At 36.7% G+C, this 21,377-nt stretch overlaps 1 protein-coding gene across 1 annotated transcript in view; it reads left to right on the top strand.

The window, feature by feature from the left end:
- The window catches only part of BICC1 (BicC family RNA binding protein 1), a 72,161-nt gene extending 52,274 nt beyond the window's left edge, over window positions 1-19,887 (top strand). The window contains exons 4-21 of the mRNA XM_053450154.1: window positions 2,792-2,871; window positions 4,792-4,950; window positions 5,518-5,571; window positions 8,484-8,678; window positions 11,009-11,260; window positions 11,883-12,014; window positions 12,768-12,942; window positions 13,404-13,562; window positions 14,131-14,321; window positions 14,727-14,865; window positions 15,018-15,174; window positions 15,258-15,384; window positions 16,062-16,101; window positions 16,669-16,823; window positions 17,376-17,526; window positions 18,018-18,178; window positions 18,845-18,944; window positions 19,146-19,887. Of these exons, the coding sequence (XP_053306129.1) occupies window positions 2,792-2,871; window positions 4,792-4,950; window positions 5,518-5,571; window positions 8,484-8,678; window positions 11,009-11,260; window positions 11,883-12,014; window positions 12,768-12,942; window positions 13,404-13,562; window positions 14,131-14,321; window positions 14,727-14,865; window positions 15,018-15,174; window positions 15,258-15,384; window positions 16,062-16,101; window positions 16,669-16,823; window positions 17,376-17,526; window positions 18,018-18,178; window positions 18,845-18,944; window positions 19,146-19,276 (2,558 nt within the window). The 3' untranslated portion in view covers window positions 19,277-19,887. The remainder of the gene's footprint in view (window positions 1-2,791; window positions 2,872-4,791; window positions 4,951-5,517; window positions 5,572-8,483; window positions 8,679-11,008; window positions 11,261-11,882; window positions 12,015-12,767; window positions 12,943-13,403; window positions 13,563-14,130; window positions 14,322-14,726; window positions 14,866-15,017; window positions 15,175-15,257; window positions 15,385-16,061; window positions 16,102-16,668; window positions 16,824-17,375; window positions 17,527-18,017; window positions 18,179-18,844; window positions 18,945-19,145) is intronic.
- Window positions 19,888-21,377: the final 1,490 nt, after the last annotated feature.

Genomic DNA, 21,377 nt, shown 5'->3' with positions numbered 1-21,377 from the left:
AGCATGGGAATATCATGTATAAGTGACAGTGTCAGAGGATAGGTTTTTGGGGTGAGGTGTTTAACACTGAGAATACTACAGTTTATGCCAAGTCAAGGTGACCCTGGCATTTTTAAGCCATTAAAAATCATATTTCATCTTCCCAGGTCAATTATATGCACACATGATATATACTTTAATGACTAGCACTATGTTTCAATGTGTATTTGTAACCGTACAGAAGCTCTGCATAAATTGTTTGCACTGTATAAGTAAAATACCTTTTTTCTACCTAGGAGGCTAGTGGGGCAATAGTTCAATTGCTCCCAAGGGCTGCTCAAATTTGGAGTGTTTGGACTGAAAGCCTCAATTATTTTGGTGTTGCTTGTAATTCCACATATAGCCACAGGGATAGAATAAGCACATTGGCTAGCATTTACACCCTGCGCACGTTTCTGTGTACCTTTTTTTTATGCAGTTTCATTTCTGTGAATGTGTGTTGGACTTGAATTGATAGAATGAGTTTAACCTGGTCAATGCCAAATTCTGGACCAAAATGAAATGAGCCATTTAGATGGATTTGTCCCACAGGCTGACTCTTGCCGGCTCCCCCTTGTGGAAACTACCTTCACGGCAGTGCACACTACTAGCTTGGTGCCCTAGTTTTCTCTATACAGATACGTTTTTGAGATTCATTAAAATAAGTTGTATGCAATTTGTGTCCTATATGTTTAAGACCGCTTAGATCTATGCAGTAAATGAATTGATCACTGTCAAGTTTACATAGTTTACAAATCTTTTACACTATTCCTGTATCAATTAAGCATTACTATAAATGACTAAAGGGTTAATCTGAGCCGGTTTCATATACGTATTTGTTTTCTCCCTGCATCGGGGTAGTTGGCGTTTGGCAAAATATAGAAATTCAGTGTAAAGAGCAGATAGTATTTCTGTGCTCTTTCCCAATACTCATTTGGTGAAATTACCTTAAATTGCCGGTTGTATGAAGCCTACTCAAAGAAATGTAGAACCTGCATCTAAAATTTACGAATAAGTCACATTTAAAGCCATTTTGAAATTCCACCTCTGTTTTAGATTAGCAGAATTGTACTGTGTATTAGGATTCCTTCATTTTACAGTTTCATGCCACTTTATATGGTTTCGGTTATGTTGCACACGGTATGACGGACAAATTTTGCTTTAAGCAATTCATTTTTCTGAATTTTGCACATTATGCATAAACTATAGCTTTTTTTTTTCTATACACTAGTTGTGTGTAAAGAGCTGTTAACATTTGCTTGTGACTAGTTTAAAAAGAAACAAAATAAAAAGGCCTTGTTGAGGGCTCTATAATTGATAGCTAGAAGAAGCAACTTGAAATCTTGTCCGATAGACCTAGAAAGTTATCGGAACACATGGGGGGGGGGACCACAGTGCATATTAGAAATCTGCCTTTAGGTGCAGTTACTGCGTTTAATAATCTGCAGGAATTTAGCTTAAATATACCAAAAACATTGTATACCCCTATGTTGTGCAATTTAGTTCTGCCCCACTCTGATGGCTGTATTACCAGGTTTATACATATATTTAACTACCTTGCATAGTATATTGTAGGCCTATTTGGAATATTTTTAACTCTATGGTACCAATACAAAAACTGGGGGGGGGTTGGCCAGAAATACCCAAATCAAGACACTGTTGGGGGATTGTGTGGAGACGGGGCCTTGGTCAGGACCATGAACTAAGCTTGCATCATATTATGAGTGTTTGGATATGACTTCATATATTGTGTGGCTGCATATAACTCCTTTAAACATCAGCTAGTCTGCTGTTAATATCCGGTCTTTGATCTAAGTTTCTATGAGCTGTAAACTTTTAGTGTATTTATAATGCAGGATCATATGGAGAAAAAGTGTTTTGTAGATAACCACAAATAAAAGTAATAGCCTTCTCCAGCCTTACAATTTATACATTTGTTGTTTCAATTAGTTACAGAAGCTTGAACTTGGTCATTAGTCACTGTCTTTTCAAAGAAAATGTTCTTCTTACCTGACAGTTTTTTAACTTTATTTCCAACACAGCCTCCCTCATGCTCAATGGGCAACAGCTCACAAATAAGATACATGATTAATATTAATTTTCATATATTTATTTAGCTGAGCATGACTGGGAATCATTCTTATAGACGATTGATTTTTCAGCCTGGTTGTAGTTTAAATCATCCGTCATTTACAAGAAAACATTACTCAGCCATATATCATATGTGTTTTCAACGTATACCGCCCTGATGTTAATGTAAATAGTCTACCATTTTGCAGAGCATAAAACAAACTGTTAAAATAAGAGGCAGAATATCATATTCTGTGTGTTCTGTTGGTTTTTTATGATACTGCTCTACATTTAATATTTTGAGTCATAATTGGCCTTTTGTTAATGTCCTTTTTGTAATGTTGGTAGCTCAGTTAGAACCCCTCCACTCCCGGATACAATTATATCCTTAAAAACACTAAACACTATATCCTTAAAAGGCACAAACTTGTGCTTTTCTTAAAAACAAAATGAGATTCATTTGAAGTTTATGATTAGCTCCAGTACATGGAAGGCAAAATGAGAGCCCTGATGCTACAGTTGGGCAGCCCCCAACCCAATACTGACGACTTACCCTTGTGTTTAAAGAACCGTGCCTTAGGTGTTAGATTTATACTACAACTTCATAAGCAGAGAATATACACGCTTAAATGTTACAAGAGCTACAAAAATAACAAGCTAAATGTGTGTTAATTTAACTTTATTTTGTTTTGTTTTTTTGTAGATCCACATATTAAAGTTTCTGGCAAGAAGGAAAACGTCAAGGAAGCCAAGGAGAAGATAATGTCTGTTTTGGACACAAAGGTATAGTGATTTCCAAAATATTCAATAGATTATTTCTAGTGAACAAAACGTCAGTTAGAAATATCTAGTAGACTTTCCCCTGTTGCATCCCATCTTCACTGCAAATGGTCCTGATGAACGGTTGCTTCTGCATGGAGGTGGAACGAGCATATATAAAACAGTGGCAAAAGAACCATGCTACATAACTTTCATGTGCCCATTGTGGCAATAAAACACGTTTCTATGGCTGAAGAGTTCCGGAAGGCTCACTAGGGAGTAACACTGCTTGCCAACCACAACAGGCTGCAGTATGCACCACCTTGCACATTCTACCAGGCCGTCTTACCAAGTAACCTTGGTTAAAAAAAAAAAAAAAGTTAATATTTCAAGAAAAACTCATCTACAGGTTTTGTTTGTAATGTTTTAGTTTGGATATCTTAATACACAGGAAGACGGTAGAAAAGTAAGGAATTGATCTCATCATGCTGGTTCAGTGTTTCACAAGTATAGACGGATACAATGTGTTTATGTGCAAATACACAAACTATGATGATCTTTAATGTCTTTATTGAGCACACCTGTTAAACATTTGTGCTGGATTTAACTGGACGAACCTCCTTTGGCAACTGTGTAGCAATAAACTCAAACAAGTGCTTCTATTAGTTGCAAATTAGACCTGTACACCACTCAGGAGGAATTTTGCATTATACCTTTAAGAACTGCTTAATCTCTGCCATGCTTGTATGATCTCTGGTGGGAATGGCTCTTGAGGTCTTTCCGCAGTATTCCTAATGGGTTAAGGTCTGGGCTCTGATTGAGCCACTTCAAAAGGTGTTTTTTCAGCCGTTCTGTAGTAATTTACTTTCATGTTTAGGGTCATTGTCCTGCTACATCACACAACTTCTACTGGGCAGGATGACACCCATCGTGGCATTATCCTAAATGATAAACTTGCTAATATGATAAAGAATTCACACCCCCCCCCCCGATGATGGCAAGCTGCCCAGGCCCAGAGGCAGCAAAGCAGCCTCAGTCATGGTGCTCCCTTCACTGTACTCCACCATTGGGATGAATTTTTTTGTTGGTATCTGGTGCACTTTTTTACATGGTACTGCGTGTTTCTCCTCAACAATTCAACCTTGGTTTCATCCGTGCATAAAACACTCCCAGTAGAATTGTGGAATATTAAGGTGTTCTTTGGCAAACCTCGGGCGCACCGTTTTTATTTTTGGAGGGCAGGGGCTTCCTCTGTGGTGTCCTGTCACAGACTCCATGCCTGTTTAATGTTTTGCATATGGTAGACTCATGATGTTAACCGGTTCCAAAGATTCCTTCAAGCCTATAGCTGTTGCTCTAGGGTTCTTATTTTTTATTTTTATATTTTTTTTTAACCAAAATTCTGTGTTGAGCCCTTAGTCATCTTGGCTGGATGCCGTCTTCTAGAGAAATTGGCAGTATTATATAGTTTCCCTTTATAAACAATTTGTCTAACTGTGGACTAATGGATATGTGAACTTTTAATTGTGAAATTACTCTGTAACCCTTTCCAGCGTTATGCAAATCAACCATTATTAATTGTAGTTCTTCTGAGATTTCATTTATATGAGGCATGGTTCATGCTTTCTGTGAATAGTAAACTGAAAATGTTTGAGTGTTTTTTTTTGGGGGGGTTGTTATGTCAAGGTAGCTGTAAAACACACCTCCCATCCAGTTTCATTGCTTGGACTCCATGTGTAATAACTCCTGACTCCACTTAGCTTTTGTTATTAGTCTAGGGAATCGCATACTTTTTCTTTTTTTAAGGCACATGTTTTAATATTCATATAAATAAAATAATGCTGGTAATTCTAATTCACCTACTTTTTCTTGTAACTGTATGTAATTATTATACACAAATTAGATTGTTTCTATTTAACAGCCTAGTTTTTTCTTTAATTTCAGAGTAACCGGGTCACGTTAAAGATGGATGTTTCCCACACTGAACATTCCCATGTCATAGGCAAAGGTGGCAATAACATAAAGAAAGTGATGGAGGAAACTGGCTGCCACATTCATTTTCCAGACTCAAACAGAAATAATCAAGCTGAAAAAAGCAACCAGGTATTATAATTTTATCCTCCAATATAAAGTGTCACCCGCCATCACTAGAGCTTGAAGCTAGATCTAGTAAGTACCTCAGTGCTAATTAAATCTCATCCTTTAAAGATTATCTTGAAAACAAAATATTCTGGTTATAGTGTTTTTGTTTGGTTTGCTTGTTAAAGGGAGTGTTTTGAAACTCAGTTTTACGTACTGTAGGACATGCGTTGTGTGTTTAATTTGGTTTACAAGGTCGCTCTCTGTGTTTATAGACTAAATCCTTGTAATATATTCAGTCATTATACCTGTGTAGCCTATGGTAGCAATGGGTTGCATAAAAAAATTGAGGTTTCCACAGGTACTATGCAAAAATTGAATTCATTTTGAGGAGTAACAAATATCGTAGGCTAGATAAGTATGACCGTGTGCAACATCATGGATGAGCTTTGTGGCATTGCTCCTGTTGATTTACCCAGTGGAGCAACTCTGAGTAGTATTGGTGTATGGGCCTCACGCTTCATTTTTTACATTTTTTACAAGTTGCATAGATATAGATATCCTGAAGTTTCAATGCTCTTGTGTTTGCAGGTGTCCATTGCAGGTCAGCCAGCTGGTGTGGAGTCTGCAAGAGTAAGAATAAGGGTAAGTATGTAAGACCTTGCAGAATGGATACATACAACATTAAAGGGGAAGAAATGTGTTTACCAATTCTTGCATTTCTGTTACATAGTGAGTTATCTTAAAATGTAAGGTTTATTACCTAGTAATAGAATGGTGGGTATCTCCTGTAACTGTTTACGTAAGTACATATACTGCTATTTGTTTGAGAATTGATAATTTATGGTTTTCTAAAAGTATTGCCCTCTAAATTTCCACATTCTTGCACACGGATGGTACCAAAGTTTGTTGCTTGTTTAATCGCCTAGTACATAAAACAAATAAAATATGCAATTTAAAAAAATATATATATTTTTAGGGTCAGATGTTTGAACACTTTGGAAGAACAATTTTGCTTGAAATGGGCTACTCCTGCCCCAACATAAATTTGACTAATATGGACTTTCGCAAAGTTATGTGTGCAAGGTTCTAAAGCAACACTATTTTTAAAAGGCTTCCCTGATGCATATGGGTCTGGTAAGCATTGCACAGCTATTTCAAAGGCTTAGACTTCCAGATCATGTTTAGAGCAGTATTGATGACATTGAGAAGGTTTGGGAGAGTAGTGAATCTCCCCTAGAGCATCTGCCCTGCCAGAATTACAAAGCAGAGGTGGACATTGAATGCATCGGCTAGGGTTTGCCAGAAAGCATGTATGTGTTCCTGAAGAGGTCTAGTACAATGTTTTATGAACAAATAAGTCAAAAGTGCCATGTTTTGGGGAACATGGGCCTTATGTCTAGCAAGAAAATACTTCTGCACACCAACACTCGAGCATGGCAGAGGCAGTTTCATGGGTGCTACAACCCACCATTATAGGAACAGTGAATTCTGCTACGAGTTTAGCTGATCGACATATGTCATGACTGTCTTCTCTTAGAGTGCAATTGGATCATGCAGCATTACAATGAACCAAAATGCACAAAGTTCAAACTTTAGAAGAAATGTAAAAGTTTTCTTGGAAATTCCCTAGTCAAACGCCAACTAAAAACTACTAAGATATTGGCATATGTGTTTAAAAACCTTCAAATGTCGCCGAGTTAAAGCAGTTGTGCATAGAAACTGTTCAACAAACGCAATAAGATTTGAGTGCAGCCTCTTCTGGTTGTGTAACCCATCCAAAGCGGGTCATTTACTTTTCCATGTACAGTTCCCTATAATGTCCTTGGCTCCAGTTTTTGTTTTTTGCAACATATCCCGCTGTGTCCATGGTCGTGAAGAGGTTAAATCCTGTTCTTTTGTTGCAAATCCTGTTCAGAGTTTCAGATCTAGTTATAGAAATGTCTGGTATGAGCTTCTTCTTTTCCAGTACCTTCTGTGTTCTGTTTGGGATTTTGATTTCTTTGGCTACCCTTAGTACATTTGTATAGTTTTGGAAAAAAAACTAGGAGTTTAAAAAAATGTTTTGGATGTTTTAGTGACATCTCTCCATTATTTGATGGAACTTTGGTTGCCAATTCATTAATGTTTTAAAGCTTTATAATTTTACCGTTCCAATTATAAGCCTCTTTGCATGTACCAGTTTCATTTATCATCTCTTTGATAGTTTTTTGAATAGCTCAATATGTACGTGGGCAAAAGTTACTCGTTAAAGGTTGTTTAGTTTGGAAAACGTTTTCAAAAGAAGCCCAGTTTTACTTTGTGCCCAGTTCAATAGAAATTCCTTGGTTCGTACCTGCATCCCACAGTTATTTCAGAACGCTTCAGAAAGCTGATTTTCGTTTTGAGAACATACTAAATTTTGTATGTTGGAGTCGGTGATCGTCTTGCACAAGTAACATTTGGAAAATATGAAAACTTAGTCATATTGGCATTTTATTTTCCATCTCTGCTTTAGAATAGTCATAATACTGACTTAAGAATCTAAATCAAATCAATATTTGGGGTGACCACCCTTTCCCTTCAAAACCGTATTTATTCTTCTAAGTACATTTGAGGCGATCATCAATTTAATATGTAGGTTTCGAACACAATCATTAACTGAAACAAACAGCTGTGTAGGAGGAATAAAACTGTGTAAGAAGCAGGATTACCCTAAATCCACAGTGGTTAGTTGTCCAAGATGTTTGGGGAAAACCTACCTGTTGGCTTCCTTAAACATGTGCAAGTTTCAGTTGATTGTGTTTCAACCTACATGTTAAAATGATGATCTTTAGCACGTGTTTAGTATAATTATTTAATCATACACCTAACTATATTTCTACAAAATACCTAGAAGAATCGATGGGGTTTTGAAGGCAGAGTAATAAATCAAATGTTGATTTAGAATTTTTTTTCTGTCTACTTGCATTTTGTTACTTTATTTTTTACAATTTAACGAAATGGAAAGTGTATAGAACAAAAATCTACATCAAACTCATATTTGGTACCTCCGTCTGTTTCTTATTTATGACATTTATCCCCCGTCTTACAGCATTTTTCATGGCTGCCTATATCCATTGCACAGTATTGCCCTTATACGTATTGTTCTACATGCGTCCCTATATATGGTGTGCATTGGCTGTAGTGTCTTAACAAATGTACCTGTGTTTTGTTATTTTATCTATCAACCCCTTACCCGTCTGCAAACTAAAAAGTGTTTGCAACATTTACAGTGTGAATGTAGCACATAAGAGTGTGTTCAACAAATGAATAGCTCAGGAATGGAAAACAGGTTTTCAGTTGGTTCAGTTTATGCGTCATCAGCCCATGGGGGCATGGGAAGAGAAGATGCTCGTAGCAGCTAATTTTGTATATGTTAAGTATAGGGATTTCACAGAAAAAAGTTAATGAATTTTAAGGAAAATCCCATTTTATTATGTATAAATGTCTGTAAAGTGTGACTTGTAAATCCTTTTATACTTATACTTTCATTATAAATACAATCTGTTATAACGTGATATCCTTGTTTCCCACAGGAGCTGCTCCCCTTGGTTTTGATGTTTGAGTTACCGATTGCTGGAATTCTACAACCAATTCCAGATCCAAACTCTCCCACCATCCAACACATATCCCAGACTTACAATATAACCGTTTCCTTCAAACAACGCTCAAGGGTGTATGGTGCTACTGTAATTGTAAGGGGATCCCAAAACAACACAAGTGCTGTGAAGGTAATTGCTTTCATTAATTACAAAACAAAGATCCTAATGATTTGTTAGAAATGAAACCCTCCCTTGGAAGCATGCCCACATCGCAAATTATGCGTGTTTTTCCTGCTGTAGCATAGTTCATGCAGTAAGATGAATTCCACCGTGGTGTATGAGTTGAAATTTGTGACACTCAAGCAGTTAGGGAACAAGCTGATGCGGAGGCCTAGTTTCCAGTTACATTTTTTAGAGCTATGCATGCCATTCGGATGACGAGAAACTACATATCATGTGCTTATAATTACACTCGCTTGCTCAGCTTCCTCTAATGTTGAAGGTTGGAATTTGGTAAGTGGAAAGAGTCAAATATTTGATGCGACATAGAATAGAAATTCTTATTTTCATTGTACAGTATTGTCACACACAGTTCTTCCAGTTTTGTTTTTGGATGTTATTTTTAAAGGCCAGAACACCAAACAGTCTTTCCTTACATTGCGCAAAAACAAAAACTATTTCCATTCTTATGTAAGAAGTGCTCCACTGGCAATTTTATCAAAGTCCAATCTTATGGCTGTTGAATAAGATGATTTCAAACAGATTTCAATTTTGGGTCTAAGTTAATTCAATGTTCGATTCGTATTGACCCATTGGAATTTGTTCCTCCATGTCAGATGTTTCCATTTAAAGTTCAGCTTGTAATTAGGTGGTTGCAATGTTGATGGAATATTCCATGGTTTAAACCTCCTTCCAGACAGTGAAAACAATAGAATACAAAGGTAGAGCTCCTGGCCTGTTTGTTTCCCTCAGGAAGTTGCCCTCCGGGTTGCAAACAGTCCATAAATCCTGTGTGCCAAACCAATGCAGGCAGAGTCTATAAAGTGTCACAACTTACTACTTAGGGTGACAGGACAGCGAATGATTTTGGAAACTATTAGAAAGTTTTCAAAAGTTCTGTGCTTTCACTGGAGGATTGTCCTATTTGGAAAATATGGAGCTTAACTAATAACACATGGTTTTAAATGGTGGATTCAGTTGTTTTTATAAATTGCCAGAAGATTCTGTAGCGTCATTATGGTGAAAGGAGAATACACATTTAACATGAACACATAAAACATAATGGTGATGAAGGTGAAGAAGGCCCTGCTCTTACAAGCTTACAGTCTATAAGGGGTTGAGGCAGAAGATGGGGGACAGCTTAGGCGAAAATGACTTGATTTCAGGTTACATGCAGATAATTTTGTAATAGTTCTCATCCCCTTTAATATTTGAAATATATATACCTTTATTTGTTAATCTTTCATTTGTGGAATAAGCAATAGTTTTAGCTGGATTCTATTAGATTTTTGCCGATTCTGTATGTATAAAATATAATACAGCAATCCAATGCTGCAATTACTGAAACGGTTAAAGCTTCTTATTTTCTGCAGATTTGTTTATGTTCCGTACTCTGATCCACATGAAATATAGGAAAACGTTACTTGAGTATCTTGGACTATGCACTTTGTATACATTCCTTGCTAAATACAACTTGCGTCGTAAGAACAAAACTCGGACGAGCATTTTGTTTTTCCACTGAATTCACCTTCTCCACAATTACCAGAAGGGTTTTGGGTGGCCTGTTTTTGATTTTTCCAATTTCAGTTTCTCTTAGTCTGTCTTAATAACATAAACGTGAGTTTTTCTTCATCTATCATAGTAACATAAACTGTCTAAGATTTAATCCAATAAACACACGCAGCAGTTATGTTCTTTGGAGCGCTGAAAAACATGGATACTATGTAAATGCTGTGATTTACTTTGACTCTGTGCTGCTATGTTACATGATCTGAAGGAGCAGATGTTTCTCCCATTTCATTTACTGATGGAATAGCCCAAAACTAGAACATTTAATTTGCACTTTTGGTATTCTGTTTTAATAGCGCTGCAATTTAATATAAAGAAATATCAGCATTTCTTTACATCATGGTGATGGCTAGAATGCCATATGCACCTTTGTCTAATTACATGTAGTTTTAAAAGTTAATTCCATTTGGAATCTGCTAAAAGGAATGTTTTGTTTCCATATTGATTTAGAGAACTGAATTAATACATATTAAAAATACCAAACAGTCATATAACTAGCAAAAGTCATTTTCCAATAAACAACTTTTTACTAAGCTACTGTTATGCTACAAAAGCCTAGAAAATTACATTTTCTGGCCTTTTTATACAGCAGATCTTAAGTAAATATAAGGTTTCATGTATACTTTTGCTAACTTGCATAATGTATAAATTGTGTTCTCAAGTAGTTTTGTCTTTGTCCTTACATCTTCTGTACTTGTGATACTGATGTGGTCATGCTTGCCTCTCCATAGGAAGGTACGGCGCTGTTGCTCGAACACCTCGCTGGCAGCCTGGCCAATGCCATTCCCGTCAGTACGCAACTAGACATCGCTGCTCAGCATCACCTTTTTATGATGGGACGCAATGGTGGCAACATTAAACAGATCATGCAAAGAACAGGTGCTCAGATCCAGTTTCCAGATCCAAATAACCCACTAAAGAAATCCACCGTCTACCTCCAAGGCACCATTGAATCGGTTTGTCTTGCCAGACAATATCTCATGGTATGTGCTTAATGGGTCATGTGAACATATCGGGAGAACTGGACACGAGCAGGATGTGAACGCTATTTACCTCGTCTTTGGTTCTTTCAGCCTCAATAGACTGGAACTTTTCACTCTTTCCTGAGACTGAAACGGCTTAAGCAATGATGTGAGCCAGATCTACAGAACGCGTTCCTTAATCATCTTGGGCTTTGATCGTTCAATGCCAAAAGTAGAACATTTACATACCCTAATACACCTGTTTAAGCACAAATAAAAGGTTATAAAGAGTTAGTTTGAAGGGGAATTATGGGTAAAAAACATATTTGACTGGTTTTACACACTTGTTTGTGTTTTTTTTTATGTTCATGTTCCACTTTCTGTGCAGAATCCAGCTAAAATGTAAATTCCTAATTTTTTGCAGAAATGTTCTACCCTATGCCCCAGGCATGAATGAGAGTTTTATTGTTCATGTGTGATCTACTTCATATTAGAAAGCAAATATATATTTCCTGCATTAAAACAAGTCCAACACCCAGTGAATAATCCTTGTTCGTGTTTTTTTTTTTTGTCTTGTACTACAGACAAATATAGAGGAGTGTCAGGTTTTATTTCATATAATAAATGCTGCTTTTTTTCTTAGGGATGTCTTCCACTTGTTTTGATGTTTGACATGAAGGAAGAGATTGAAGTAGAGCCACAGTATATAACACAACTCATGGAACAACTGGATGTCTTCATCAGCATTAAACCAAAGCCAAAACAACCGAGCAAAGTGAGTTTTTCTCTAATGCTTTATTGGTATTGGTGCTATCAGCGTTGACACTAATTTTGAATTATTAGTAGAAATACTGGCAATTTTGGATTAATATCATTAAATTCAAAATAGCTTAATTTGAATTTAATATTAATACTACTCATTTTGGATTTAGTATCAGTAGTTGCACTAATTTTGAATTAGTATTAATTGGGAAATATGAATAATTCACAGTTGGTGCCAATAATCAATTTAGTGCATGTGAGTATTAGGGAGTTTGTGTGAATTTTGTGTGGGAAGGGTCTATAATCCATATTTTATACCTCCTTTATGTAGGTTTTCATGCAAATATTTTTTGGTCTTGACGCTTGCACGCAGTTATTCTTGCAGAAATTATATATAGATCTTTCAGGCACTGGGTAGCAGATATTATAAACTTATATCACACTTTAATGTAACTTGAGTAATGAGGTTTGTTTGGAACATTTGATTGCTGGATTCAGATACATATACCACCTTCAAAATCCATAGGTTTTAAATGCTAGTATAAAATGTAAAATAGAATATAATTGGAGTTTAAAAACAAATCTTTCTGCTGCTGGGCATGGGCAGAAATTTCAATCTCCCTGTTATCCTAAAATGTGGCTTAAAAATGGAAGTTAAAAAGATGAATGAGATGTGTAACCATACACCGCAATCTTAATTTCCTTTAGAATGTTATTTTATATGTATAATCTATAATTTGGGCAATGTGTGTTTAATATTTTGCAGTCTGTGATTGTAAAAAGTGTGGAACGCAATGCCTTAAATATGTATGAAGCTAGAAAGTGCCTTCTTGGACTGGACAGTAGCGGGGTTACAATGACGAGCCCGACCACGGTACCCTGTCCGATGCCGTATCATGGGCTGGATATCTTGACTGCAGGTTTAGGACTAACCGGATTAGGTAATCAATATGCATTGCATGTTTGTAATGGTTAAAAAAAAAAACACCACCGCAAATATAAATGTGGATATATTCCAAATCATATATTCTGTAGCCTCGGCAAACGTTTTGAACTTTATTATACAATACTGAGAAGAAAATGGGGAAAATAAATGCCACCAGTCACCCGGGTAAACCTATACTAACAACGGTCATCTTTTCATTCATGTAGTTGAATCTATAGCCATGTTTGCAGTTTGCCGAATTTGGCGTTTTAGTCGCCCCTTGTTTGTCAAAGCTTATAATAGGCATTTGGTTGAATAAAAAGAGATAAACAGTCAAGAAAATGGATGACATGGTTCTAGTTTCAGAGCACTTGTCCAGTTTAAATGTTAGTGTTATGCTTTACTAATATTTTGAATAGTTACATTTACAGAACATTAGCTTTATATCTTTTCCACTTTTCCTCTTTATTCTTCCAGGTCTCTTGGGTCCCAATGCCCTGTCTGTTAATTCATCTACAGCACAAAACTGTTTGCTGAATGCCTTAAACAATTCCATCAGCACGCTACATAGTCCGACTTCTGCTCCTAGTCCAACGTTATGGGCAGCGTCGTTAGCCAACACCTCGAGTGCTGCAGGTGAACTGGGCTTTTTTTTTATACAATTTGTTACTTTGTTGAAGACCTGGCCATCCACACATTTCTTGATGACAATGTACTTTTCGCTTGTGTAATTTGTGCTTCGAAATAAGGTCAAATAAAGTCCTCGGCCTTCATTATTTCTCATGGTTTTCTAAAGTTTTATGTGCTGTTCGGCTTCATATGCCGCTGTGGTTTTAAACATAATTATTGGTTTTAAGAAGTTCTGAAAAATAGCATAGAATTGCCAAGCTATTTTAGCAGAGCGTCTCTTCTTCCTAAAACTGGAATCGACTTTTGGTTCAGCGAGAATGATTGTGTCCCTTCATCTTATATTGTCTAACACACCATTACACAGATTTTTTTCTAGAACATTTCATACATGTGTTTAAGTACATAGAACTTGAGGGTCATGAAGACCACTGTTGGTCTGCATACCAGAACGTTTGATGTTTTTCTGTGTATTTGGTCATGGAGCCTGAAGACGTTTGTACAATAAGCCTACCACACTTTACAATTAGCAGCAATATATTATATTAACTTTTTTATTTATTTTTTTACCATGCAGGGTTTTCAGCTATACCCCACCTGATGATGCCATCTGCGGCTCAAGCTACATTAACCAATTTCCTACTATCTGGGCTTCCCAATTATGGGCAAAACACACCGTCCCCGCCGCCTGGTCTAACGCCCGTGGACGTCCATATGAATGGACAAGAGGGCAAGAAAATTACATCGGCATTAAATGGTCATGTAAAGGTATATTCTTAACAATGTAAATTAAACGTCCTTTAATCTTCATAACCCTTACATTAAACTACATACAATATGGACTGGCTCACAGTCCCACTCCTGGCACACCGCAGATTATTTATTATATATTATATTATATTATAACTCTGACTGCAATCAGTCCTTGGTCTTAGATTCAGGATAGCCTTATGCCTGTCCTGTGCCCCACTGGTAGCCTCTACTACTTCTGCTGTGAGATTGTTCTACTTATCTAACATCATTGCATTGCATTGCCTTACACGAGAGCGCATTAGATGAAATGTTTTTGTAAACTATGCATTTTATTTAATACAATCAGTTACTTAGTACTGTAGAAGTGAAAATAGTGCAGCAAAAATGTGCCATTAAATATTGCATCTTCCAACTCTGCAGCCAACAAACATGAAGTATGGGACAATATCATCATCATCTCTAGGGGACAAAGTTATGAACCCAAATCTCCCTGACTCGTCAAGGCAGTCCAGCAGCCACGGCTCACCGGAGCAAGTGAATGCCAAATCTGATTCAGAAGGTCATTATACAGAAATTATAGTCTCAAATGTGCAACATGATGATCTCTAAATATTTGGTCATCTCATATTCTCAACCAATGATCAAACATTAATTTGTTATATATCAATGTCCCTAACTTTCTTTAAATGTCTGTTCCATTTTAATTCATAGGTGGTAATGATGCTTTTGTCGAAGTGGGTATGCCGAGGAGTCCATCTCATTCTGCAAATACTAATGATCTGAAACAGATGTTAAGCTCTGCCAAGGTTCCCTGCGCAAAGAGACAAACAGTAGAGTTATTACAAGGCACCAAGAATTCCCACTTACAGTACGTTCCCATGTAATGGCTTATTTAGCAAAGTTTTTGCTGTTGAATGCTTTCTTTACCTCCCTTTTTCATTGTTCTAATAGCACAACAGAAAGATTGCTTTCGGATTCTGAGATGAGCTCTTCTGAAGGACCGGTCACGGATAAAAAGGCCCCTGGAAGTGAACGGGCAGCAGAGAGAGCTGCAGCCGCTCAACAAAACTCTGAGAGGGTAAATTCAGTCATCATATGCCAATACGCAGGTACTGATCATAGAGTAGGTTAGGAGGTTGCAGGCATCCGGTATTCCATGCATGTGTAGAGATGTTTGGAAGAAAGGATGACAGATACACCCATATACACAGTAACAGAACTGAGTAACTCCTGACACCTGCATCATCCGACCACGTCTCCCAAAACATGTATGTATATATACTTTTATCCCACTGATGGACTTAACATAACATTGTGAATGGGCAAGATTTTTAACAATTATCTTATTAAATACCCTCCTAAAAATGTATGCTGGCTTATGAAACCCTGACTCACATCTAAAAATCTTACTTGTTTCAATATGCTGTTCTCGTGTAAGTTAAATGCAGTTCTTTAAAATAATTAATGAACGGCCTTACTCATTTTGGGCAGCAGGGGTTAGCGGCTGAGACCCTTTTCCAAATCATTTTATTTAGACAGAATTCTTAAGTTCTTAAATATTTTGTTTTGGTTTTACATTTTTATAGCAATAGTGATTAGAGCATTTTTCTAGGAGTTTACCAGGAAATAGTTATGTTTAACTTGGGGAATGTTGTACTACATTTCCAGAATGTGGCATTCTCTTACCCTGGAGAATGTATATATTACACCCCTATAAAGTGTGTATATGTAAGTTTGTATGCTTCTCTATTACAGGCATATGATTATGAACAGAAAAAGCTATTGGCAACAAAAGGTATGAAACGCTACATCTTGTCTTTAGACTTACTGATACATCATCAAATTGCATTGTTTCAGTCGGTGGGTAATTCTGCGATGTGCTCGTTTACTTTGGCTCTCGTGTGACGCTGTTTTTCCTTAGCTCTGTGTTATATGGTTTTTACACCATTGTCATAGCTTTCATTGCTGCTGAACTCAAGGGGAGGCAAATGGCATTACTGTGTTTTAATAACTGAATTTAGGAAGAAAATTAGATTCTATGTTTTAACACTACACTGCAAATCGGCTTTGTAGTATAAAAATGTGTATTAACCTATTAGTATTTAGGCATACAGTTTACAATTCAAATGTATAGATTTTATAATGAATACTTCAGTCATTTTTGACTTATGTTCTAAAACTTGCAATCGCCTGATTGTCTTGTAGCCTTTTTTAATTGGTATCCTAAATGTTTATTTTGAAAATATTTTTATTAAATGGCAGCCATATCGATTTTTTTTTTTTTTTGAGGAACAAACAAATAGATGCAATCGCAATTTTCTAACTGAATTCTAATCCTTCCATATTTTTTTTTTTTCTCCAGCAATGTTAAAGAAACCTGTCGTGACGGAAGTGAGAACTCCAACAAATACTTGGAGCGGACTGGGTTTCTCCAAATCTATGCCAGCAGAAACAATAAAGGAACTAAGACGTGCCAACCATGTGTCTTATAAGCCAACAATGAGTACCACATATGAGGTATGAAAGAGCAAATTTGGAAAAAAGTATCCAAATGGTATACTTACAAAATACAAATAGCCTATTTCGTAAATGTATTTGATTTTGAAACAGTGTCTGTAAAAAGCTAAATTTTAAAATATATATTCTGCTGGTTTATTATGCTCAAAGCGTAATACTCAATTTGTGGTTCACTAAAAATAGGATTATTACCTAAGGATAATCTCAACACATCTGAGCAGCACAACATTAGCCAACATATTATACACTGCCTTGACGAGCCTTGTGCAAATATGTATGAATTGCATATGCCGACATAGTAGGATGTAGAGCGTTGTGAGGTCAGGTTATGCATGGTCGGCTCAGATATTCATGCAGGAGGTGGTCACTGGGGTTCACTCTTCATACTACACAATGCAATGTGGCAGTGGAAGATTAGGGTTTCCATCTTTGTTTTTAGCGAGAGTTATAGATTTGTCCCAATGTGATTTTCACACTTGAGATGCATCTTTGACCAGTGGTACAGTTTATGCCCGCTGACCCACCTTAACGCTTATTTTATTGTTTTATCAGACACCTATGTCTTTGTCACGGTCAAATAGTCGAGAACAGCTGGGAAATGGCAGTGAATCTGAGAATTGGAGGGAAAGAAATGGCATGGAGTCATCTCATAACGACTACTCCTCATCCATTGGAAGTCCCAAGCGAAAGCAAAACAAATCTGGTAACCATTTACCGAAAGCTTCAAAAACATATTGTATGGGGTTTTATTTGTTGGTGTACCTAGCTATTCCATAGCACAAAGTCATAGCCCCGCTTATATAGCACATTCTAGTCTAAGTCAACCAAGCAACTGTGTAGGGACTGGCCTGTATATTAATACTTATTGCACTATTGGTAAATAACATTGAATCATGTGTTCCTAACAGTGCTATTATAATAAGGGTTTACATTAAGAATGTCTATGTGATAGTTTTACACAATCTGGGCTATAGTTGGTCCTAACTGAAAAACCAATGGCAGGACATTTCATTAAAGTGTTATGTGAAATACCCAATAATCCAAATATGTACCTTCCAGACCGGAAAGTAATGCCTACAATTAAGAAGTCTAACAGGACAGTCAGACTTCCATTCAATGTACTAGTTCTAGAATTTGTATAGTAATCCACGATAACGTTCATATTCTTTCTTCATTTTCCACCCTCCCTCACAGCAGAACACTATCTCAGCAGCAGTAATTACATGGACTGCATTTCCTCGCTGACTGGAAGCAACGGTTGCAATCTAAACAGTTCATTTAAGGGTTCTGATCTTCCAGAGCTATTCAGCAAACTTGGACTGGGGAAATACACGGATATCTTCCAACAGCAAGAGGTCAGTGTATCGCCTCATTCAAAACACACAAACCCAAACCCATACCCCCGACAACCTCACGTTTTAGGTCTCTTGGGTTCTAAGTGTTGACGATATATCTTGTTGTGTGTGTGGTTTATTAGTAGGCATTTACGTCTGTACAAGATTCACATTTTTATCTGAAGTAATGCATTCCATGTGTCATTGTAGTCAACAATTAACTCTTTTTGTGGTGCAAGCAGAGCCAGATAAGGAGACAGATCATAATGGTAACTGCCCCATTTACACTGCTTAGAGCAGCAGTCCTCAATATATAATTAAGGATAGGTGGGGTACTGAACGGTTTTGTGCCCCCCCTCTATATATTCAGTGTAATTTGTAAGTTCAATTTACTGTTGGGTAAAGGTTACTGTTTTGAAGAATTGAGTATGTCTTTTAACCGGAGCTTTCTGGGTTTAGTGCCTTCCAAAAGAAAAAAATTGAAAGCAGGATATAGTTAGAAACAAGCCAAGAGCACCAAAAACATGCTGTTCTTCTCAAACATTTTTTACATTTTCAATTCATCCAACTTGAAATGGCATATTTATGAACTTCGGTGGCCAACATATTTAGGCATTGTTTTGTTTTTGTGAAATCCAAAACAGAGGAGAGTTTCTTCAAAACGCTGTATTTTTTTTGTGCTTTTAGATTGACCTTCAGATGTTCCTTACGCTGACTGATCAAGATTTAAAGGAACTTGGTATTACAACATTTGGAGCTAGAAGAAAAATGTTGTTGGCTATCTCAGGTAATCTCAAGATCAAGGACCACTGATACAGTGCCCTGTATTCTTTGCTTGCCCGTTGATGGCTCATTTATACTGCTATAACCATCAGTAAATCCATACTGTAAGCTGATATGGCTTACTTTGTCAACTGATTTTCAGTATGCTCCTATAAATCAATCAACTTACCAGTAATTTGTTGTTTTTTTTTTCTTTTTATTGCAGAGTTAAATAAGAATCGAAGAAAACTTTTTGAACCAACAAATATACGTTCCTCTTTCCTGGAGGGTGGTGCCAGTGGAAGACTGCCACGCCAGTATCACACAGACATTGCTAGTGTCAGTGGCCGCTGGTAGCGATGGGCAAAATCACTTGACAGTAAGCGCTGGAAACCTTCTAAGAACCAAGGCTGACCTGATGCATGCATTGCTTCATATGATTCTTACCATCAGCACTTTAAAGCCAAGGTACCACGGACCAAAGCATTATGCTCACAAACACTTGTGTTGCTATTCCAAAAGCCAAAAGTGGATTATATTTCGTATGCCTTCGTCGACTGGACCGAAATTGCAATTGCAAAAAAAATGATTTTATGTTTTAGTATTTTATTATGTATAACTATTATGTATGCACTGAAATTTTTACCTTAAATGAAGAATTAATCTCTCAGATATCAGAGGGCATGACTTAATGGATTTTATTGTGAAGGAATTCTCTAGTATTCAGAATAATCAAGTTTCTGCACTTTACACTCGCCCACATTTTGTCTCCTGTGGAAAGGTAGTGTTCTTCTCCTGTAAACTCAACTTACTGACACTAATTACTCATATCCCTGTGCCTTTTAACTAACCACAACTCCATCGTCCATATATATATTATAAGGTATTTTAACTATGCAGACTTTATGCTGGAACCATATGACAAGGAATTTTGTTACTGGTAGATGAGTTTTGGTTTTTTTTTTTTTTTTTTAAATTCTTCTGTTATTTAATAATCTTTGAACGCTTACAATGAGAAAGTTCACTGTAACAGATGAAAGAACCATTACAGACTTTGTAGCTAGTAATCCTTTTGCACTCAACCTGACGTCAGAGCAGATTATGGAAAATATAGCAAGTGTATTCTTAGTCATCTACATTATTTATGGAATGTGTTTAAATTCTTCTCCCTTCACTGCAAAGTTTCAATGTATCAGCAATGGAGTTAATCTCAGTGAAATTAATTTAAGACAGATCTGTAGCAACGTACCATAGTAAAGGATTCCATTTTTCCCTAAAATGGTTTGCATACCCAAGGTCACTGCTTACGTAGGAGACGTTCTATGTCAAGAACCAAAGTTGATATTTGAATTGCCAGATCAGAGCAATGCATGCGTTGCTCACATCTCCAGCACAGTTAATCTAAAATGCATTAGTCACCGTATCCAATTCTTACGATTTAAAACTGTGAATGTGCAAAAATTTTATTTTTATTTGTATTTTTTTAATTTGGATTTCGCAATCACATCGCACACACCACCCACTCCCCCAGACTTGTTTGTGCACTGTTGTGTTTCCAGCGGTTTGATTGTACTGAATGCTATCTTGGACTGTGAAGAAGGGATGGAGTTTTCAAGTCTTTGCAATCACCTTGCTACACCAGACATCACGTAAACTAGTATTCCCAATGACATGGCCCTATGGAGGCTCGAGAGCATTGCATATTGTTTAAGTTAACCGTATCTCAGATAAATATCTGCATTCATGATATACTTTCCACAAGAAAACATGTGCACACACGGGGAATATTTTCATGTACTTTGCTGCAACAGATCAAGTACGTAGACATTGCAGCAAACTTCTGTATTGCTTTCAAATGAGGCACTATTTTTTTGTGGTTTGGGGAACTCTCTACACTACTTTTGGTGAACCACTTCCTATAGAAAGCTGTGGTGTTAAAGTGCTAGTAAGCATTTTGTACCACACAGACTACTTATTTGATCAGCCCCACGTTTTAATAACACACACATGGGTATTCCAACGTTATTTTATATTTTTTGGCCTAGACTGTTTCCCGTATATGTACTATATAATTTTGTTTTAGCGTTGTATTTGGTTTTAGATTTCATGATACTATTAAATGACTGGGTGTGGAATGGGGAAAATATTTTTAAATCACCACAAAGGTACTGTATTCAGTAAGGCTTTTATATGGACACACAGTAGCACAAAGATACACACTAATACTGGAGAATCTTTCTATGCCTTTCTTTCCCTTTTTTAACCTTTAATAAAATGACAATAAAGGTGACAGTGTTGTCAGAGTGCTGCATCATGCACAATGTGTTTAAATTGTTAAATCCCAGTATTTGTTACTTTTTAAGTTGTGCCTACAGAGTGACAAGCTATCTGTAAATGTAGAGCAGATACAGATTATATTTCAGTGGGGGGTTGCAGACATTGTTTTTTGTTTTTGTTT

Source organism: Spea bombifrons, chromosome 11 (genome assembly GCF_027358695.1).
Source record: "Spea bombifrons isolate aSpeBom1 chromosome 11, aSpeBom1.2.pri, whole genome shotgun sequence".
In the NCBI taxonomy this organism is placed as follows: Eukaryota; Metazoa; Chordata; class Amphibia; order Anura; family Pelobatidae; genus Spea; species Spea bombifrons.
The sequence above is the reverse complement of the archived record's forward strand: the minus strand, read 5'-3'. Positions and strand labels throughout refer to the sequence as shown.